At 40.6% G+C, this 20,571-nt stretch overlaps 1 protein-coding gene across 1 annotated transcript; it reads left to right on the top strand.

Moving 5' to 3' along the window:
• The first annotated feature begins 304 nt into the window (after positions 1-304).
• On the top strand, positions 305-18,657 carry ISOC1 (isochorismatase domain containing 1). The gene is made up of 5 exons (XM_090279081.1): positions 305-673; positions 10,900-11,019; positions 11,143-11,346; positions 12,933-13,049; positions 18,162-18,657. The coding sequence occupies exons 1-5, from the start codon at positions 359-361 to the stop codon at positions 18,306-18,308; spliced, it is 903 nt and encodes a 300-aa protein (XP_090135207.1). The 5' UTR covers positions 305-358; the 3' UTR covers positions 18,309-18,657.
• Positions 18,658-20,571: the final 1,914 nt, after the last annotated feature.

A 20,571-nucleotide genomic window follows, 5' to 3' on the forward strand; every position in this document is an offset into this window, starting at 1 on the left:
GCCAACAGGTAACGCGGCAGATTCAGCCGGGCCGCCTTGGGGCCGCAAGCACAACTTGAAATTCTCGGAAAACACCACTCATTGTAGGTGGGCGGAGCGGGGTGTAAGGAGCTCCCCCAAACTCCTCCCCGAGCTGCGGCCGCGCAACCACTGAGAGGGGGGCGGTCTGGGCGGCGGGCGCAGGCGCTGCCCTCCGCGCGCACCCCAACCCCAGAGCCCAGCCTCCGCGGCGGGGGGTAGGGCGCGCCAGCCCCTTCCGCCAGGGCCCGCCCCTTCGCCTTTCCTCGCGGGCCGACAAGCGGGCGGCGCGGGGAGGCGGGGCGCGGCGGCCTTGGAGCTGGCAGACGCTTGGGGGAACATGGCGGCAGAGGAGGTGGCGGTCCCGGCGCTCTCCAGCGGCGGCGGAGGCGGCGTGGGCGCGGGGGCCCCGTCGGGCACCGTCCCTGTGCTCTTCTGCTTCTCGGTATTCGCGCGGCCCTCATCCGTGCCCCACGGCGCCGGCTACGAGCTGCTCATCCAGAAGTTCCTCAGCCTGTACGGCGACCAGCTCGACATGCACCGCAAATTCGTGGTGCAGCTCTTCGCCGAGGAGTGGGGCCAGTACGTGGACCTGCCCAAAGGTTTCGCGGTGAGCGAGCGCTGCAAGGTGCGCCTCGTGCCGCTCCAGATCCAGGTGGGTCCTGCGAGAGGGCCGCGCACCCCGGCGCCGCTCCCAGTCCCCGGGCGTCCCTGTCCCCGCTGCGCTCCTCAGGTGCTCCGCGCCGCGCGGACGCCGGGCCCTGTGCGCCCCGCCGGCTTGGCAGGGCCGCTCGCTATCGCAAGCGCCAGGGATGGCCCTGACAATGTTCCCGTCCAAAGGTGACGGTCACCAGCTGTCCTCGGTCGAGGCGTGGGCGTGGGCCTCGCAGCTGGCGGCAGCGTGCGCCAACGCCCCCACGTGTGTGGTCTTCAGCCTCCCGCCTCCGCTTTGTGTGCCAGGAGCAAGTCCAGCCTCCTGCGTAACTGAAGGGCCGTGTGGTAGTGGCTGTGTATTTATTGCATGCGATGCAGAACGGAGGTGTTGGGGAAGACACTGTGGAGAATAGGGTTTGTTCCCCCGAGTTGTGTTCATCGCTTGATGGAACCCAAAACTTCAGGAGTCAGACCCTTTCTTCCCAGCTTTCAGTTTCTTGACTTTAAGCCTTCCCTAACCTAAAGTGAAATAACCATTTGCTTGAGCTCTTTCTAGTACCTGTCAACTGAATCGTTTAAAAAGGCATGTCTTGACTTCAGAACTGCAATATCCTTCAATATGAATTTTAGCTAGACCATGATTTCCTGGTCTTGCTGGCTGATAAAGTTACTATACCTGAGAATGATTTGATAGATTTTTAATATTTTTTTAAGCCATAGTCTTAATAAAACAGCGAGTAAGTCTCCTGTCCTTTTTTTCCACTCAAAGGATTCACTGGAGGATTAACATTTTTGAAAAGAAAAAAATAAAAAGTATACTTTAGTGCTACACCAACATTTTTCCTTTAGAGGAGAAACTGGTAAGCCATTTCTTCGGAAGACCAAACTGGCATGTAGGATTCGAGGTTAAAAGTGTTGTTTTCTGAGGGTCATTCTCTAGTTGGTTTATATTTCAGTTATAGCAGGTTGTGGAATTGGCCTTGTTTCCTATCATCCCAGCACCCATGCCAGAAGCTTCCTAAGCAGGCACTTTAACCAGGATAAAGTTCCAGTGCTCAGAGGACAAAGGCTTCAAGAGTCCATTGTCCACCCCTGCAGAGCCTAGAGGGAGGCAGGTGGCCTCTGATGCCCAGATGCCCATAAGGAGAATTTGGAGGATTGTAGGTGTTTATTAATCCCTGTTTTTGACTTCAGGAGTTTACATGGCAGTTGGAAAAATAGTCACTGGGGTGTCTAATCACTATGTTGAACCCCTGAAACTAATATAATATTGTATGTCACAACTATAATTGAAAAATAAATTTAAAATAAAATTAAAATACATATATATTTTTAAGTTTCCGTGGCCAGCACCTCTCTTCAGCCTTCCTTGTCAGTCTATTTAGATTATTGCTACCAAAATACCTAAGAAGTTGGATGCGTCTTTGACAAATCCATTAATAAAGGCGAGAATCCAAATACTAATTGAAGAGATCTGGAGCTGTTCTGAGGATGCAGACCTTTTTTTGTGATGATTTTGATGTTTTCCTGTAGTGGTTGGGAGGGAGGGTGAGCTGTTACCTAACAAGACGTAATATCAAATTAGTGGACCCCCATCAAAGGTTTCCCCCAAGATAAAATTTTTTTATTTTGAAAAATTCAAGTCCTGGGTCTGACAACTTTTTAATTAAACATCCTCATATGTGTATACTTGAAATGTCTTGGCATAAGAGATAACATAGTTAATTTTTGGTGGTTATGTTTAAAATAATAACCCTACTCCTTTTATTATCCTTGAAAAATTTTTTTCACTAAATTACCTCAGAATTTTAAGTATCTGTTACATAATACTTTATATACTTTTAAATATTAAAACATTTTTATATTATCTTCTTTTAGTAATCATAGTATTTTGACTTTTTCAGCCAGGTGCCTTGAAAATAGAGAATGTGGAGGGATGCACATACATATATACATACATGTGCACACACTTCCCACATACATGAGGGGAGACATCCTCAAAATCTCAGAATTTATTTATAAAAAATTGTGTATTCTTACATGTTTCAACTTCATTCACCTTCAAAGTACTCTTCATTACATCTATCAGGTGGTTTTCCCCCTGCTCAAAAGTTTTTGAACTCGTCAATTTTGATGCCTTTTTGTAGTTCTCCCGTGCTTTGTTTCACCTCTTCCACATCAGCCAAAGATTTCCCTTTGAGGACTTTTTTCATCGGGGAAAATAAAAAGTTGCTCGGGGTGAGAATGGGTGAATAGGGAGGGGGAAGCACGGGGGTAATGCCACTTTTGGTCATAAACTGCTGAACACTCAGTGTGATGTGGGCAGGTGTGCTCATAAACCACCCATCATGAAATGGGCAAATGCATTGAAAGAATCTCCAAAAAAAAAGTCACTGAGGTCAGACACAGCCTCTCACAACAATGCCAGCTGGTACACTGATACAGATGGGTTCCTAGAACACCCACTTAGTGGCGGAACCCTGTACTATAAGGGTCCCGCCCTCCAGAAGATAACTCTGGGTTTTTTGGGTTCCTGCTTGTGTTCATATACCTGATATCTATTTCTGTCTATATGAGATTACACACACACTCTTTCCGAAGAAAAGGAAAGCTATTTCTTTTCATGACTTTTATATATTAGAAGACAGCTGTATAATCCTAGAGATATGGTCATTTTATGGCTAGATGAGACCATATTATTCATTCCACAAACATTTGAGTGGCAACTGTAACTGCCTGGCAGGTGAATGCAGACATGAATAAGACCCAATTCTTGTTTCTTACCTAATCCAACTCTTCATTTTGCAGAAGAGCGGAACATACAGGAAATTGCTTCAGGTTCCATGGTAATGGTGGAGATAGCAAAGCCTGAGAAGGTCCTCCCTTATAGCTAACCATAGAATTCTTGAAAATATTAAGCAGAATGGAAAACAAGCCACAAACTTGAGCTTGTTTTGATGGTGTTTGTTGTTCTTTGGAATACATATCTGTCACTTAGGAAGATTCAAGGTGGCCATGCTGCTGGGATGGTAGGCCCCTTCATTCTCCCAGAGGCAGGAACAAAGAACATAAGTTTGTGTAGGTCAGTACTTTAATAATGTGACTTGTTATTTCTCCAAACATAGGCCTTAGAGCCTCTGTGTCCCTGGCCCACATACTATATATTCTAGAATGTATTCTCCATTTACATAGAGGTCTAAGTTTGCCTTCCTGCTTGGTCTTACTGCCATTCCTAGTGACCTTGTAAAGCTGGTTGGTTGTGCCACACTGTGCACCCACATTTGGTTAGCAGTTCTATGTGGACTGATCTTTAAGACCCTTATTGCTAGTATTAGGCTGTAGTAACTTTTTAATGTTGTGTCTTCTAAAATATTCTGTCATAGGCTGCTAAAGACTGCTCTTGTTTCAAGCATGCTTGAAGTCCAAGGAATTTTGAGACATGGGAGAAGAAATATAAATGAGAGGTTATGCAGGAGGAATTTAGGTCATTTCTATGACTTACAAGTTTTAATTTTCCAAAAAGGTAGTTTTAACTAATAGAAACATTCATCTCTGGAAACTTATGTACATTTGATATCATACCACCACCAGTTTGTTTTCCAGCTTGTCACCAGGGTGGGCGGAGTCCCAGTAGAAGAGAGGAAGCAATGGACATTGTGAGAAGGACGCCAGTGAGAGGATTTTGCTTATGCATATAGGAGAGAAGGTTCTGATGGCTTTGTGTGGGCAGAAGATAAGAGCTTCCCTGGGAAGGATATTTCGACCTTTTCCTGAGATGGTTAATTGGGAAGGGATTCAGTTCCCGCTTTCACTTTCTTGAAAGTTTATTACCACTGTTATTATTTTAAACAGGGGCATGGACATTTTATAGCTAGAAGGGAGCCCAGATTTTATGGTGGGAAGGGAGTGAAGGCAGGGTTTGTAAAGAAGAGGAAAAGGAATCAGCTCCCCTTGGGCTTGCTACTTTGAAGGTGTGATTTTTTTATTAGGGAACATTTACCATGGGAGCATGTAAGGGAACAGGTAGAAATATTCTTTAGCAGCCTAAATTAAAAAGCCCAGAACCTGTTTTGCCAGGGCAACAGATCATGTAATGGTAAGTCTTTCAGAGACATTTGGAAATCTACTCTATGAATCATTTTCTTAATTCTGCAGTCTATGTTAACATAACAAGTTAGGCAATATTTGTGACTCTGTGTGTATATTTCTTAATGGATCTTAGTAATAAATGGTACTTTTAAACCTCATTACAGAAAAAGATTTTTTAACATATGCTGAACTTCAGAGTGTGGTGTTTGTTTCCTTTATGAGGCATATCACAATAGCCTAATATATTTATTGACTGATTGCACAAAGTTCATTTAATCCTTGATAGCCATATGAGGTAGAGACTGTTTTTCTTGCTTTGTTACAGATTAATAAACTGTCATATGGATTGCAATGGATTTGCCTAATTTCATGTAATTGAAATGAATGAAATTGAGACTTGTACTCAGATTCTAATATCCAAAGGGTGTGTGTGCCATGCAGGGAGCCTTGTAACGCAGGGCAGTCACATCACACAGACCTCTCTTTTAAGTGAGTCAATATGGGAGCAAGGTCTTACTGTTGCTGGTAATTAGATTTTCTTAGAAACACTTCTGAATGAGATAACAATGCCTTATGTCCTCTTCTGGACTCTCTCCCAGGCAGATTATGCCTATTTTGTGACTATTAAAGACTACCAAAATTTTGAAAACATCACATTTAAAATTCCAAACTTGAATCATTCCTAAAAATATAAATTCTACTCACTGTGGTACTTCACTAGGGGGCTGCTGTAACGAAGTACCACAAATGTAGTAGCTCATACAACAAATTATTTTTTCACAGTTCTGTAGGCTAGAGATCAGGGTTGGTTCCTCTGAGGGCTGTGAAGAGAATGGTTCCCTTCCTGTCTCCTGGCTTTTGGTGATTTGTTGGCAGTCTTTGGCGTTGTTTGGCTTACAGACACATCACCCTGATCTCTGCCTTCAAGTTCACAAGACCTCTCAGTCCAAATTTCTCTTTTTTAATAAGGATGCCAGTTGTATTGGACTAGGCACCTACCCTACTCCATATGACCACATCTTAACGAATTATATTTTAAATGACTCTGCTTCAAAATAAAGTCACTGTCTGAAGTACCGGGGGTTAGGAATTCAACATATGAATTTGGGGGACACAATTCAACATATAACATTCACCATGTATTACTTCTAGGGAGAGAGCAGAAGTGGTGCACAGTTCATCACTAAGCAAGACCGAACACCCTGTATGTGCCTGTGCTTAGTGACAGAGCAAGGGAGGGGCAAAACAGATAGGGGAGGGGCAGATTCCTTGCCAAGGTAGAAGCCTTAGTTATAGTGTGGACGGAAGTGTGGTGATTGGGGGAGGGGTGGTTGAGGTGGTTGAGGGTATAAGGGGAATAAATGGTAATGGAAAAAAATAGAATAAAAAATGTAAAACATACAAACAAAAAATTATATAAGCAATTGGGAATTTGAACACTAAAGATTTGGTGGTATTAATAAAAAAAGCAAAAGAAAATAGAGCACGTTGTTATGAGAGAGGGTAAATACTTTCATGAGAATGGTAATAATGGGACTTGGAGATGAAAATCCTTTTGAATATGAAAGCCAAGGTCAAATCCCAGCTATGACAGTTCTTAAAAAAGTGGACAAAATATTTATACTAGAAATTGATCTCTTAAACTCTTGCTTGAGGAAGCCATTGGCTGTAATCAGCTCTTAGTATTTAAATATGGGTATTGAAATATACAGGGTGTCACAAAAAAATGTATCCACAATTTTAATGATTATAAAGTCTGATTTTATTAGCATACCGTTCCCTTTCAGCATTCACAATAAACTACATAAGTGTACTTTTTTATACTTAGCACCTGTTTTCACACTGATGACCATTCTGGTCTAGACATTGCTGACAACGCGAAGCAATGGAATCACAAACATCAAGAATCATTTCATTTGGTATTTGGGCACATGCTCTTTCAATGGCTACTCTTAATTCATCAATGGTTTCAGCTTTTTTAGCATAAACATTATTCTTGAGAAATCCCCAAAGGAAAAGTCTAGTGGTGTGAGGTCTGGTGAACGCACAGGGTAATCTACAGGACCTCTTCGCCCGATCCATCTGTTTGGCAGGCTCTCATTAAGAGAGGCCCTTACATCACAATGGTAATGTGGAGGTGCTCCATCTTGTTGGAAATAAAAGTCCTCATCATGAAAATCTTCATGATACGTGGCAGGGCTGATTTCTGCAGTAAATTCCAGTAAGTGGCACCAATTACAGTACCTGCAACAAAGAGAGGGCCAATCAATCCACGCGTGGAGAAGCCGCACCGCACCGTCAGTCCTGTCTCTGCACTCCTATCGCGTTTTTGTACTTCCAATGGCACTTCAGAATAAACTTCCTTTGTTCAAAACTTAATCTGGTTTCAACCACTGTTTCTCAACAGATAAATCTAAAACAAACATTGAAGTTACCAGCTATTAAAGTGTGGATACATTTTTTTTTTTTGCAACACCTTGTATGTTATTTATGTATGTATATGTTGTAGGGATCAGAGAAGGAAAACTCTGACTCCAAAAAACCTCCGATGCCTTGCGGCATACCTCTTCAGGGGAAAGGCTAAGGGAGTAAACCCCGACAGAAAATCCGGAGCCGGAGTCCCTAAGGCGGTTTGACGTTGTAGTCAACACCGGCAACTCCTGCGGCGCACCTGAAGCCAAGCTGTATTGACTCCGTCTTTCCCTTGGATCCTTCAGCTGCGAAGAGAGGGGGGGTCTGCTGCATGGGCAACAGCAGACCCTCCATATCACCCTGCCCAGGCTCTGTAGCTTCAGCTTCACTGGAGAGGACACTCCAGCGTCATCGCAAGATGTCGATTTAACACGGGAGGAGACAGATACTGTGTCACTCCCGAGTCGGACTGCACAGCCATTCTCGGCGGTGCAGATAGACTCTTAAGAAGCTACACCATCGTCTCTCGAGACGGACGGCTGTCGACGACGACGACGACGATGTTGTAGGGATATATGTAGGTATACAGTAAATATGTGAAGGTGTGTATATATACACACCTATGTTTTTATATGTGCTTCATGCTTCTTGAATGTGCATTTATCTGTAATGGCTACATTTCTACTTGTGATGGCATTTGGTCAGGTCCACTTTTTATTTTGCTATCTTGTGGTTGCCACGTGTGAATGTTTGACTATGAGCAGGATTTTTAGTTGTCTGTAAGGTTTTAGGAGAAATTCATGTGTCAAAGTAAGAAGTCCCTGAATTATATAGTCTGTGTAATTTCACAAAAGCTTTTGGAATTAATGTGGATTTGGGGTGGTGGAGGGTTGGTTGGTCATGGTTAAAGTTTTTCAGGGTTGGTTTTTTGTTTTGTTTGTTTGTAGCCTCAAAGCCTCTTTCTTGGCTTGTAAGGTATGGAAGTTATTCATAAAGTAGCATCTTTCCCCCTAACTACCATAGCCGAGGGAGACCATTTAAAAATAAAAATAAAAATAAAAAACTTTATTTTAGAATAGTGTTAGATTTACAGCAAAAAATGGCACAGAGAGTTCCTGTATACCTATGTCTTCTGTAGCTTCCCCCCATTACTGTGGCATATTTGTCACAACTAAGGGACCAATGTTAGTACATTACTATGAACTGAACACCACACTTTATTCACATTTCACTAGCTTCTCCCTGTTGCCCCTATTCTGTTCCAGGATCCGATCCAGGATGCCAGTTACATTTAGTTGTCACATCTGCTTAGTCTTCTCTGGGCTATGACAGTTTCTCACACTTTCATTGGTTTTGATGACCTTGATACTTTTGAGGAGTACTGGTCAGATATTTTGGTAGAATGTACCTCAATTTTGGTTTATCTGATTTTTTCCTCATGCTTGGACTGGAGTTGTGGGATTTTGAGAGGAAAATTATGAAGGTCATTCTCACATTATATCAAGGCCACATACTAGTAACATGACATCATTGATTACCTTCATGTTAATCTGGTTGAAGCAGTGCGTGCCAGGTTTTCCCCTGTGCAGTTACCCTCCTCCCTCTCTGCTCTACTCTGAGGAAAGAAATTATTAAGTGCAGGTCACATTCAAGGGAATGTCAAGAGTTAAACTCCAAATCCTTGAGAGGAGACTAGGCATTTTTGGTTCGCTAAATTATAACCAGTCATCTCTGCATAAAGTGTGCCTTGCCACCTTATCTCTGTGGTTTCTTTCCTTGTTTACAAAGGTTTATAGATGGTGAGTTCCTAGACCAGAAAGGTTTTGCAGAGTGGTGAGGATTTTAGGGCTGCATTTTCTGACCTCAGTCTCCATCTAATATGATATATATCTGATGAGGTCCCCTGCCCAGAAGAGAATACCTCACCACTGGGAGCACCAGGTAGCAGGAACCCCAGCAAACCACAACTCTGAATATTTACGATTTCTGGGTAGGTAAGGTTTTATTTCTTCAAGTATCCAAAACATGTTTGAACACGTTTGACCATTTTATATTGTAGCCCTGAAACGTTACATAATTTAACATTTTCTTAATGGGCCTGCTAAAATGATATCGTCCCAATTTATAACTTTTATACAGCTTGTTACTCCCTCACTAGAGGTCTAGATTGTAGAACAAGTTGAATTTTGATCTGCTTTTGTTGTATATTGAATCTTTTCCCTGTCAGCTATCATTTCTTACAACTATCAGTTTGCCTATCTCCAGCAGTTTGCATTTCCATTTACTGTTTATAACCATCTGTGAATTTAGAATCCAGACAACCAAACTTGTTAGGAATGTATAGAGTTAACCAGTTCAGTCTGAGATAAGATCTGCGAGCCGGAGCTCTAAGCAGGTATAAACTGTGTATGTTAGTGCCTGGCTATCCAATACAATTTTGCAACTGCCAGGAGTTGTATTTTGCAAGCTTGCTGGTTTTCCCCTGCAGTGGAGTGGTGAGATTGGCTGAGTTGTGTTCCTGAAATTGAAACAGGCCAGTTGCAGGTAAACTGCTTTTCATAGGGTGCCCTAAACACATCGCAAATGACTAGGGGTCTATGGTTCAAATTTATACGAAGAAAATGTATAGATTTGGAGCCTTCATAACCAAGATTTAATGTTTACTGAGAATTTAAAACACATAGACATGAAGAGTGATTCTTTTTAAAAAGTCCCCTAAGTACTTAAGTATATAGTATTCACTGCTTTTGAAAAATGACCAAAATGGAAGCATAATACTTTAATTAAAATTTGAAGGAAGCAGCCAAAGGTAGAATATATAATTTAAGATGCTTCGCTATTTATTTTAATTGTCTTTTATTGGCAAAGTAGGAAAACCCTATACATAGTGTTCCAATTACAGATGGCACTTGTTTTGATGTGAACTTGGTGTTGCAATGCACATGGTTAATCAGTGCACATCTATGGAGTTAATACCAGAGGGAGGAGAGTAAAGTGCCAGAGCCCCTCAGACCAGGACATAGATGAATAAAATGAAAACTTACTGGAGCAGTCGTACTATTAAGGATAAAAGATTCCTTTTAATGATTCACTTAATTCCTATAGTAACTGCTTGCTGAGGAAGTGCTGTGCACAGAGGCACTAAGGCAGTCTAGGACCAAGTTGGTGGTGAAGCCACCACCATGTATTTGGGACACAGGTTCCTATAGAAAATTATTGGTAATTATCATCTGAGGGTGCTTTTAGAGAGAGCAAAACAGGTGAATTTGAGAGGAGGTGCAGGGGTAGCTAGAAAAAGTGGTATGGGTTCATTCAGGACCGGGCTGCAGCCTTTACAGAGCTTTCTCTAACTTGAGAAGGTGGGAAGAAAAGCACTGGATTTTTAAGAATCGGTGAGGTTAAATTTTGTATTCAGTAGGGATTTTCACTTTGTGGTAGATTCATCATTGGCTTAAGTTGTTAAGAGTAGACCAACTACAGCAGTGTAAAACCTGGTAATCTAGTACCCAAATTTCATCTGAAGGCGTTGACTTTACTGATTTTGATAAATATATTTTAAAACTCAGACATCAATTTATGTCTGTCCATTTAACAGAGGTGATATGCTTGGCATCATTTCATTGCAGTAGGAACATTTTTCTTTCTTTATTGACCTTCATTGAAAATAAATGTTATTGTATAATGAGAGCTAAATCTTTTTTTTTTCTTTTCTTTTTTTTTCCTTAGCTCACTACCCTGGGAAATCTTACACCTTCAAGCACTGTGTTTTTCTGTTGTGATATGCAAGAAAGGTTCAGACCAGCTATCAAGTATTTTGGGGATATTATTAGTGTGGGACAAAGATTGGTATGTTTGTTTATTTTTTCCAATTTACTGGAGCATGATCTACTTCATATATACGCACATATGTGTATTGCTAATTATCTTTGTGGGGGTTTTCTTTTTGTGTGTTGTTGTTCTTTTTTTCAGTTACAAGGGGCTCGGATTTTAGGAATTCCAGTTATTGTAACAGAACAGTACCCTAAAGGTCTTGGAAGCACTGTTCAAGAAATTGATTTAACAGGTGTAAAACTGGTACTTCCAAAGACCAAGTTTTCAATGGTACTACCAGAAGTAGAAGCGGCATTAGCAGAGATTCCTGGAGTCAGAAGTGTTGTGTTATTTGGAGTAGAAGTAAGTACCTTTTGTTAACATTTTGGATATATCATTTGTAGAAAACTTGATCCCAGAATGTCTTTTTGTATATAGAATACCATGTATATGGTAATCATCATGAAAAATAGCCACCATTTATTAAGTGTTGACTATTTGCATGGCACTGATCTAAATTCATTAAACTCTCATAGCAACCCTCTGAGCTAAGTACTCTCAGTCTCTCAGATTAATAGATGAGGAAACTAAAACACAAATGTGCTGTTACTTGCCCAAGGTCATACATTTAGTTACGGGATGGAGCTGGATTTCAGTCTAGGTTGATGAATTCTTGGGTCTTTACTTTTAACCATTACTTTTGAAACACATTTTCACTGAAGGAATTATTTTTATTTTTGTTGTAGGATTTCACCTTGGATCATGTTTTTGCTCTAGAAAAACCTTAGAAGTCATGTAGTTCATTGTCATTCACATTTGAAAGGTGTATAACTTTTTCAAGGAAAAAAATACTAATAGATTCCTAATGCTGATTAAAATGATTTTCTGTTAGGCTTTTCTGGACACATGTAAATAGAATACAAGTGGTTATTCAGAGCTTTTCAACAACTATTGAACTAAAATTTTAAAATTATTTTCAAAACTATAGAAACAATGAAATCCAAATAATATTAATTTAATACACTTTTGATGTTTTGATAGTAGGTTTTAACAGTAGAAAGATATTTCAGGTTTAAATGTACGTGTAAGTATCTCAGTAATGACAATACAGAGGAAGCCCATTTGTACAAATGTCACACCAAATGCTGTTGCTGGCTTTTGCACTTTTTGTGCATTCATCATTTAGACCTCACACCTAGTGACAGTCATCTTTGAGCAGTCCTCCAGTGCTAATTTTAATGAGATGTCAGTTGATAATTCTCCAGAGCCCTCTTGTTGTATAAGGATAAGGTTGGCATCATGGCATTATTGAAATCTGCTTTCATTTGTTGTGTAAGCCAGCTATTGCTGGAGTATTTTTTTCCTTATGTTTTCCACTAATGATTTGCAAGTCAGTACTAAGAAAGATGGAACCTGTGTAATACATTTGCCAGTGATATATATTGGGTATTCTTCGTCTGTGTCACAAGTTATTTTTTACTTGCTCTACCTTTACTCCTGGATGCCTTCTAACAACTCAGTTTTCCCACTGCTTTCTCAGTCTGCAGTACTGCAGACTCATTCTTTGTCTCAGGCACTTGGTATGAATTCAGAAATAAACCCAGCTATGAGTGGCATCAGAACTAAGTGGTAGTCATCAGCTGTGTGAAGGTCATCCAGATGACATAGAGGAAAATCTTCTAGAAATTTCTCACAGAGCTCTAAGAGTATGGTCAAGGATCCTAATATGAGGAGCACTGATGTAATCCAACTGCTGACTTTACAAAGAGGAAACCAAAGCCAGAGATGCTGTTTATGCTCAAGATCACCTAACAAGTGATAGGCAAAACTAGGTGGAGGACAGCTTCATTAGACTGTAGTACTCTTTCTGCTTTATTGTGTGGTTGCCTATTTGTAAGATACTTTTAGTTTACTGCATTATTACATATGATACCTTGATTTCCTCCTAGACTCATGTGTGCATCCAACAAACAGCTCTGGAGCTAGTTGGCCGAGGTATTGAGGTTCATATTGTTGCTGACGCTACCTCATCAAGAAGCATGATGGACAGGATGTTTGCTCTCGAGGTAATTCTCCTGCTGTTAAATAAATCACTTATCAAATTTTCCAAATAATTTTGAGGAGCCTTGAATACTTAACAGCAATGAAAGACTTACCTCTAAAATTTGAGCTTGGCTGAACAGGATCAGATTCATTGATTTCCAGAGTCTGGCCTGTGCATTGACCAACCTTTGAGGTCTCACCACCATATTCTATTTTACATCTGCTCTCTCCTTAGATTTAGATCATTAGTGACACCAACAGCTTCTTCATATCTTTTGTCATAACTTTGCTGTAGTTTTGTTCATGAACCAAGAGGAATTCCAGTAAGCTTAATCCGAACCATTTAGAGATTTGCAAATTAAAAACAGCTCATCTAGATTTAACTCAACCAAGATCTAGCCAAACCTGGAACATAGTCGGCCTAAGCCTGGTTCAGCCTCCTATTAGGTGTCCCCAGACTTGAATTTCTGGGGACAGGAAGTGTGTCTGGGTACTGCTCACATACAGTGTTGCATGGTGCTCTGCACAAGAGTGTCAAGATGTATATCATAGAATTGGGGAGTTGATGGGTTTTTTGTCAGTGTTGCATAACAGTAGTCTTACTTAAGCATTTCCAATTCTAAAACTTTTGAAAAGCAAAGTAGCACATAATCCTTTGAAACATTCACTCCATATTGTAGATTCTCTCTCTCTCTCTCTCTCTCTCTCCCTCTGTCTCTCCCTCTCTCTCTCTTTCTCTCTCTCTCTCTCTCTCTCTCTCTCTCTCTCTCTCTCTCTCTCTCTCTCTCTCTCTCTCTGTCTCTCTCTCATGTTTAATTCTAATTTTGTAGTAATTTTTAGAGTCATGCACATGTGGATTGAGTTGCTGAGCTCTTTAACTGATTATACCTTTCACTATAGGATTGCTAAGTCATCTTTGTGGCCCAGGTGTCCCTGGGGTGGTGAGGTAGGGAAAATGAGAAAGAGTCTGGGCAGGAAAGAAGGGTCAATGGGGAGGGCCGGCACAGAGCAGGGGGGGAGCTAGCTGGCAGCAGCATTTGTTTTAAGGCCTGGTTGGCCGTCCCTTCACTATCTTATTCCTAGAGCAGTGAGTCCTGTTTTGGGATTACAGGTGAAAATAGTTTTATTAATTGTGTTTAACTGTTTTTAAGTCTACCTGGACTATTAGGGTCTCTGGTAGTTAGGTACTAAGTGTTGCTTTTTGTTATATCAGCAAAGATCTTTCAGTTGTTCTTATAGCCATGAGTTAATCAACTTCCACTTTTCAGATTTCCTTAGTAATCTGAGTTTGAACACTTCCACTGTCAGATCCTCACAGCTCTTTTCCTCTGTGGATATTTATCTTTCTGGCAATGCTGAGGTCTAGCACTTGAAGTGTATCCAGGAACATGAAAACTAAAAACATACAAGGGAACAAAAATTTTTCTTGCTTGTACAGCCATTTCAAGGACTTTTGTTCTATAGTCATGTAAGTGTTTTAGACATGTCCTTATTGTGGCATTTATTACAGAAGACTTTTATTATTGGCAGTTCTATCTTCTCAGGAACCTCATTCCTTGAGAGGCAGTCTGAAATCTCAGTGATCAGGAGTGCGAACAGTGGAGAGTTAGTATGGGTTTGAATGCAGGTTCTGGTATTTTGTAATTTGTGTCTTTGGACAGGTTATCTAATATCTGTACCTCAGATTGCTCATTGGTGAAATGGAAATAATCTTCACTACGTGGGAGGACTTTTGTGAGGATTAAATGAAATAACGTATTGGTAGCACTTAGTATTGAGGATTTTTATGAGGATTAAATGAAATAATATATTGCCTGACACAGTTTGCTGCTGCTTTTATTTTTATTGTGGATGTAATTTATTGTGGTCTTCATGAAGTTAGTCTTATTAGAAATGCATATGTATGTATGAGCTTGCAAGACCCAGAAGGGACTAGTCCTGAGAAGTTCTAAGGAGGGAAGTAAATAATATGGTCTGCAGTGGATTTGAAAGAGCATGAAGCAAACAGCATTGCCTTGGATTAAAGTGTAGAGGTTGAAAGGGAAAAAAGAATCAGGTTAGGTGGCAATGGGGGAGATGTGCTACATTTCAGATTTTTTTCTTACTCTAAATTTGATATGGAGGTATTTTAGATCGTCCCTAAATTATTGGGAGAAATGTTAATTTTCCTTTTACTTTATGACTATGAAGCAACATTAACAACTCCCCAGAAGTACAGACATTAACTTCAAGAGAGAGCTTCATTCTATTTTGTTCTGCATTAACTCTACAATTATTAGTTGAAAGCAACAATGCCTGACAGATAGTAGGTGCTCAGAAATCTTTGTTGAATAAAGTACACAGCACAGACTCTGCTGTGTACTTTAAATAGCAATTTTCCAGCTCCCCTTCTTCTCTATTCCTTTAGAACACAACTACTGAAAATAATTCCTGAGACCACCCATATTGCCTGTTAAGATTATTATACTAACTAGGTTTGTCATTAGTGTTACTGAAACTTCTGTGCCAGAGTCTGTGCTGTGTACTTTATTCAACAAAAATTTTTGAGCACCTACTGTCTGTCAGGCATCGTTGCTTTTGACTAATAATTGTAGAGTTAATGCAGAATAAAATAGAATGAAACTCTCTTGAAGTTGATGTATTTGTACTTCTGGGGGGTTGTGAATGTTGCTTGGAAATTTACTGGGTTTGTCCTCTTCTTCCCCTGCTCTCTGAGGCTGTCAAGGCTTTGTGCTCTTGCATTTTTCAGTTTGCGGGTCAGAGTCACGTTCTTTCCTTTGGCCTAGTTGGACTGATTTGCAAGCATAAGGGAAGAATTTTGGAAAAGTATTAGCCATGTACCCGCGTGCAATGACAACAGCGGGAGTGTTAATTTCCCTATTCAAGCTAGGAGAGAGAGTGAATTTGGGAGCCATGTTGTAGGTGTCCTTGTCGCTCAGGGTGGTGAGCAGGCACCAGCCAGTGTCTGGAAGAGCTGCTGCTGTTCTCTCCCTGCTCCGGCCCCCTTTCAGGTTGATACTGCGCAGGCACTGTGGGAAGGTCCACCAACCAGATCTACAAACTTTGCATTTTGCTGAGCCACACCTTCCCCTACACAGGTTCTTGGCTCCATTATTTTTGAATCCAGTCAATTCTGCCATATGTCAGCCTTGAAGCGAAGTAATATTGTGTAGGTTTTAGTTTACTAAAGTGTGTTTCTGTGCCTGGAGCACCCCAGCCTAGCCCACCGCCATGGCCTGACACTGTTGGCCGAGAATGGGTGGGGCTCAGGGCCACAGAGCACCAGGGAACGCCGGCTCTTCCGGCTTCTCCTGGGTCATCAGGTTTCTTCCACACCTGGGAACAGCTTTCTGTCGTTCCTGCCTCGCTAAGGAACTAGAAAGATTAATGACAACTGACGTTTGTTGGCCTTTTGGAGTTTCTAAAGCACTTCCACTGACACTGAATGTGTGTAATTTGGATTCAGGCTGGATATTGCAAGTCCACTGATTCAGTCATGACCAGTAAGGAAGGCAGGGCAGGCCAGCCAGCTGGGGAGGGCAAGAGCCGGGTTTGAGTGACTGGACGTACATAGCCGAGCTGCAACTAGTCTTATGTTTATTCCCTGCCCTGCCCTTCTGTCTGAAGCAGGCACACAGTCCTTTGAGGTTTTGTTTTGTTTTAATTCTCTCCAGGGGATCTTGCAGAAGAGACAGAAAGGGAGAGGGAGAGAAAGAGAAACATCAATGTGAGAGAGAAACATCCATCAGTTGCCTCCCACTTGAGCCCTGACTGGGAATCGAACCTGCAACCTTTTGATGTACTAAAGGATGGTGCTCCAGACAACTGAGCCACCCAGCCAGGGCACAGGCCTGTGAGATTTCTAAGGGTTTTGATATGGTGGTTAGGAGTTTATTGAAAAGCAAAGAAGAGGAAATTCATTTCTAGAAGTCTTTAAACATCTCGAGAGATAACTCACTCCCAACATAAAGGGAACCAGCAGCCTTGCTTTTTTCATCCTTTCCTACGTTTTATCCTGCTGTTTTTGATTTCTTGAGAGTTCTGGTCATCTGCTCTGCACTTCCTGCTGTCTGGTTGTCAGGGCCCAAGCTTGCTTTCTCATAAATAGGCTATGGCTTATACTTCCTTCTGCGTCCTTGGGGACAGAAAAGAAAGGGTCTGCCAGTGGGAAGACTGGGCCTGTGGCTGTACAACCATCTGAAGGAGGATTTACTTTTGCTCCACGGGGATGCCCTGGCTATTCAAGCAACTCCTTTCTGATGAGAGACTGACCTGGGTATTTAACTGAATTGCTTAGAAATTTTTCTAACCACTTCATCTTCCATGGGTCTTACGTTGAACGTTTCTTGGGACAACAGTTGTCCCATTTTGTTGTTGCTGTTTGTCTGATTTTTTTGCCCAGGGTTTGTGATAACAAATACAGCCAAAAAATTAGTCTACTCCAGAATTCTCTTCTCACCTTCCTCCTCCCTTCCCTCTTCTCTCATCCCATTTTCTCCACTTTCTCCTCTTTGTCTCCCTTCGTCCCTCTCTACTCTCTCTCCTTCCTCCACTCTCTCCCTCCTCCCCCTCCTTAAATTTCTGTCCTTAGTTCTTTATTATGATTCCACTGGAGCAATTCTTTAAGGACATTCTTTGACCTGTCAGTGAAATTATACAGCCTTAACTTTTATACTCTGCTTTAGTGATTCTAACAGGTTAATAATGACAGTGGCAGCCATGGTGGTTCTGTTAGCATCCAAGGGCACATTCTTAAACCTCATGAGGCTCTTCTACCACCGGTCATTTCTTACCTGATCGCAGGACACATGTGCTACATGTCACATGTTTGTAGACAGAAAAAAGAAATGAGAATCATTGTTTTGCTATCATTAGCCTTGATTTCTTGTCTATCCCTGGCTGTTTTCTTTTCCTTGTTTCCAGCCCATAGCACTGATATCAAGAATAATCACAGTGAGTGTGTGCTGTGGTTAGTTTGAAGTCTGTCCCCATCACTGAGTTTGATAGTATGGCCAAGGGCCATGGTTTTAATAGAGAATACTAATGATTGTGGCCCAGCATACATTTTGCTATTTTAACACAGTGTTTATTCTCATGCTTACTTCTTGATTTGTCTTTGTCTTTCTTTCTTAAAGCGTCTTGCTCGAACTGGGATCATTGTGACTACCAGCGAGGCTGTTTTGCTACAGCTGGTGGCTGATAAAGACCATCCAAAGTTCAAGGAAATTCAGAACCTAATTAAGGCGAGTGCTCCAGAGTCGGGTCTGCTTTCCAAAGTATAGGACATTTGAAGGACGTATGCTACTCACCATCAGGTGACAGGACTGTAAGCCCAGACAGGCTCTTGTAGCTACTCAAATTAAAATGTTAAGTCAAAAATTGGCTCTTTTTTTGCGCCTCTTAGTAAAACTTAACCAGTTAGACCATTTGGGTGCCAGCATTTAGTTACAAACGTCAAAGGCTTCAGGTGCTGCTTACCTTCTTTCTTTTCTCAGTGCGCTTTTATTTATTAAAAAAATATATAATGGAGGTTCCTGTTTTGTCTATACTGTGTATATTGATCATAACTTTAAAAAGTGTACAAAGTTTTCTTAAATTGTGCACTGTGAATAAAAACATGTATTGCTAACAGACTTTTGTATTGTAACATGTATGTTAAAACATTAATGTGGATTCAGTGCTTTTACTTTACAGGTTGATTGAAATAGGATTATCATTTGAGATTTAGAAACAGGACTTTGATTCATATTACCCCTTCCCATCATAATGCAGTCAACTTACTTACTGTGTTGCATTCATCTAACCACCTGAAATAATATAATGAATAATTATATCCTTCTTGATTATACCAATTTTCTTATTCTAGTCACCGTCACTAATTCTCTGTTAATGTTCTCTTTTTTAGTTGAATCTTTTCCTAGAGAGACTTGTTGAGTCACTGTTTTAATTTTGTAAACAGTTGGAAAAATTTGCAATATCATATAATTACTGGAGCGCTGTTTTAAAATCTTTGAAGTATTACTTTAGCTGAATATCTTTACAAAAACCGTGACTGGCTGTATCTTCTAATATGCATAAGATTTAGCAAAAAGATAAAGGCTGGATAAAATGTAGTTTTAAATGTTCATATTTTTGTTTGATATGTTCTCCACCTAGCCTCCAATTTTAAAGGCACCAGTAAAGATTTGGTAGTTTTAATTTTGTAGTCATTGCTATCCTTCAATAAATTTATTTTCATTAAGTACTTATTAGAAGGTTTTAAAACTTTTTTTAATATGTGAAATATGAAATATTGCTGTCTTTTATATTAAAGTAATTAAATAAAACATATTACGTGAATGAAATTATTTTGTCCCCACAACACAGCTCTGGGTACTACTCCAGGGATTCTAATATATATTTAAAGGGTAAAATCTTGGACATTTATAATCTTTCAGCTCATGGGAATTTTCAAAGAAGAAAAATCCTTTGTAAGCAGAGGTAAGTGGGTTTTACTGAAGGGCCCTCCTCATGGTTCAAGAGCAGTAGAAATGTTTCTTTTGTCAGTGGTAACAGACAGCAACCTAGCATTCTTTTTATGGTATGTTTAAATTATTTTTTTCCAGCAACCTCGCATGTCAGAAAGGAGTATCAGAGATTTCTCCACATTTTAAAGTAGTTTTTAATAAACTTAATTTAGTGCTTTTCAAATTTTAGTATGACTGCAAATCACCTGGGGATCTTGTTAAAATGCTGACTCTGGTTCAGTAGGTCTGAGGTCCAGCCTGACACTTTGCATTTCTAAAAAAAGCTCGGTTTCCGCCAGTGCTCTTCAGAAGGGACCACACTGTGAGTAGCAGTGATTTAACTAGCAAGGCCTGCTTCCCTCACTGCACCAGGCCCTTCATTTCTCACAAAGTGCCACCACAATGAAGCCTTTTCAGAGCTAAATCCAAGTCTGAGACCCTGAGTTAGTTTCATAGGGCCACAATCACAAATGACCACCAACTTAGAGACTTAAAACAACACACATTTCGTGTCTTACATATCTGTAGGTTAGAAGACTGAAGTGGGTCTCATTGGGCTAACGTTCGTTTTTCCCGCTAGAGTATAAGCTCCTGGAAAGCAGGACCCGTAAATTTCCTATACTCGTCCCGGAAACATGTTTTGAGAACCTAGTATGTTCTAAATAGTGTTCTGTATGTGTAGGTTAAAAGAAATGCCCCTCAGAGATATATGGTCTGGTATAAAATCTGATATATCAGGAGTATAACCTTTCAGTAAATGTGAATTGAATTAAGTTATGTCCAAGATTCAGGAATGTCAATTCAACATTAAAGTTTAGGGTAACATAATTGTGAATTCTGCCCTCTCCCTTTCTTGCAAATTATGCAAAAGCAGGGTGACAAGGCCTTATTATTATAGGCAAACTGAACTGATTTTAATAATTAGGCTTGTAATTTTGTAGAATAATGAAACTTTCGTCTGATGTATAATAAAGAACGTAAGAACATAAGCAAAAGACTAGTGTATAGAATCGCAAGGGGGTTAGGAGCAAGATGAAGA

This window comes from Furipterus horrens, unplaced genomic scaffold, assembly GCF_987537825.1.
Source record: "Furipterus horrens unplaced genomic scaffold, mFurHor1.1.pri manual_scaffold_5, whole genome shotgun sequence".
Classification (NCBI taxonomy): Eukaryota; Metazoa; Chordata; class Mammalia; order Chiroptera; family Furipteridae; genus Furipterus; species Furipterus horrens.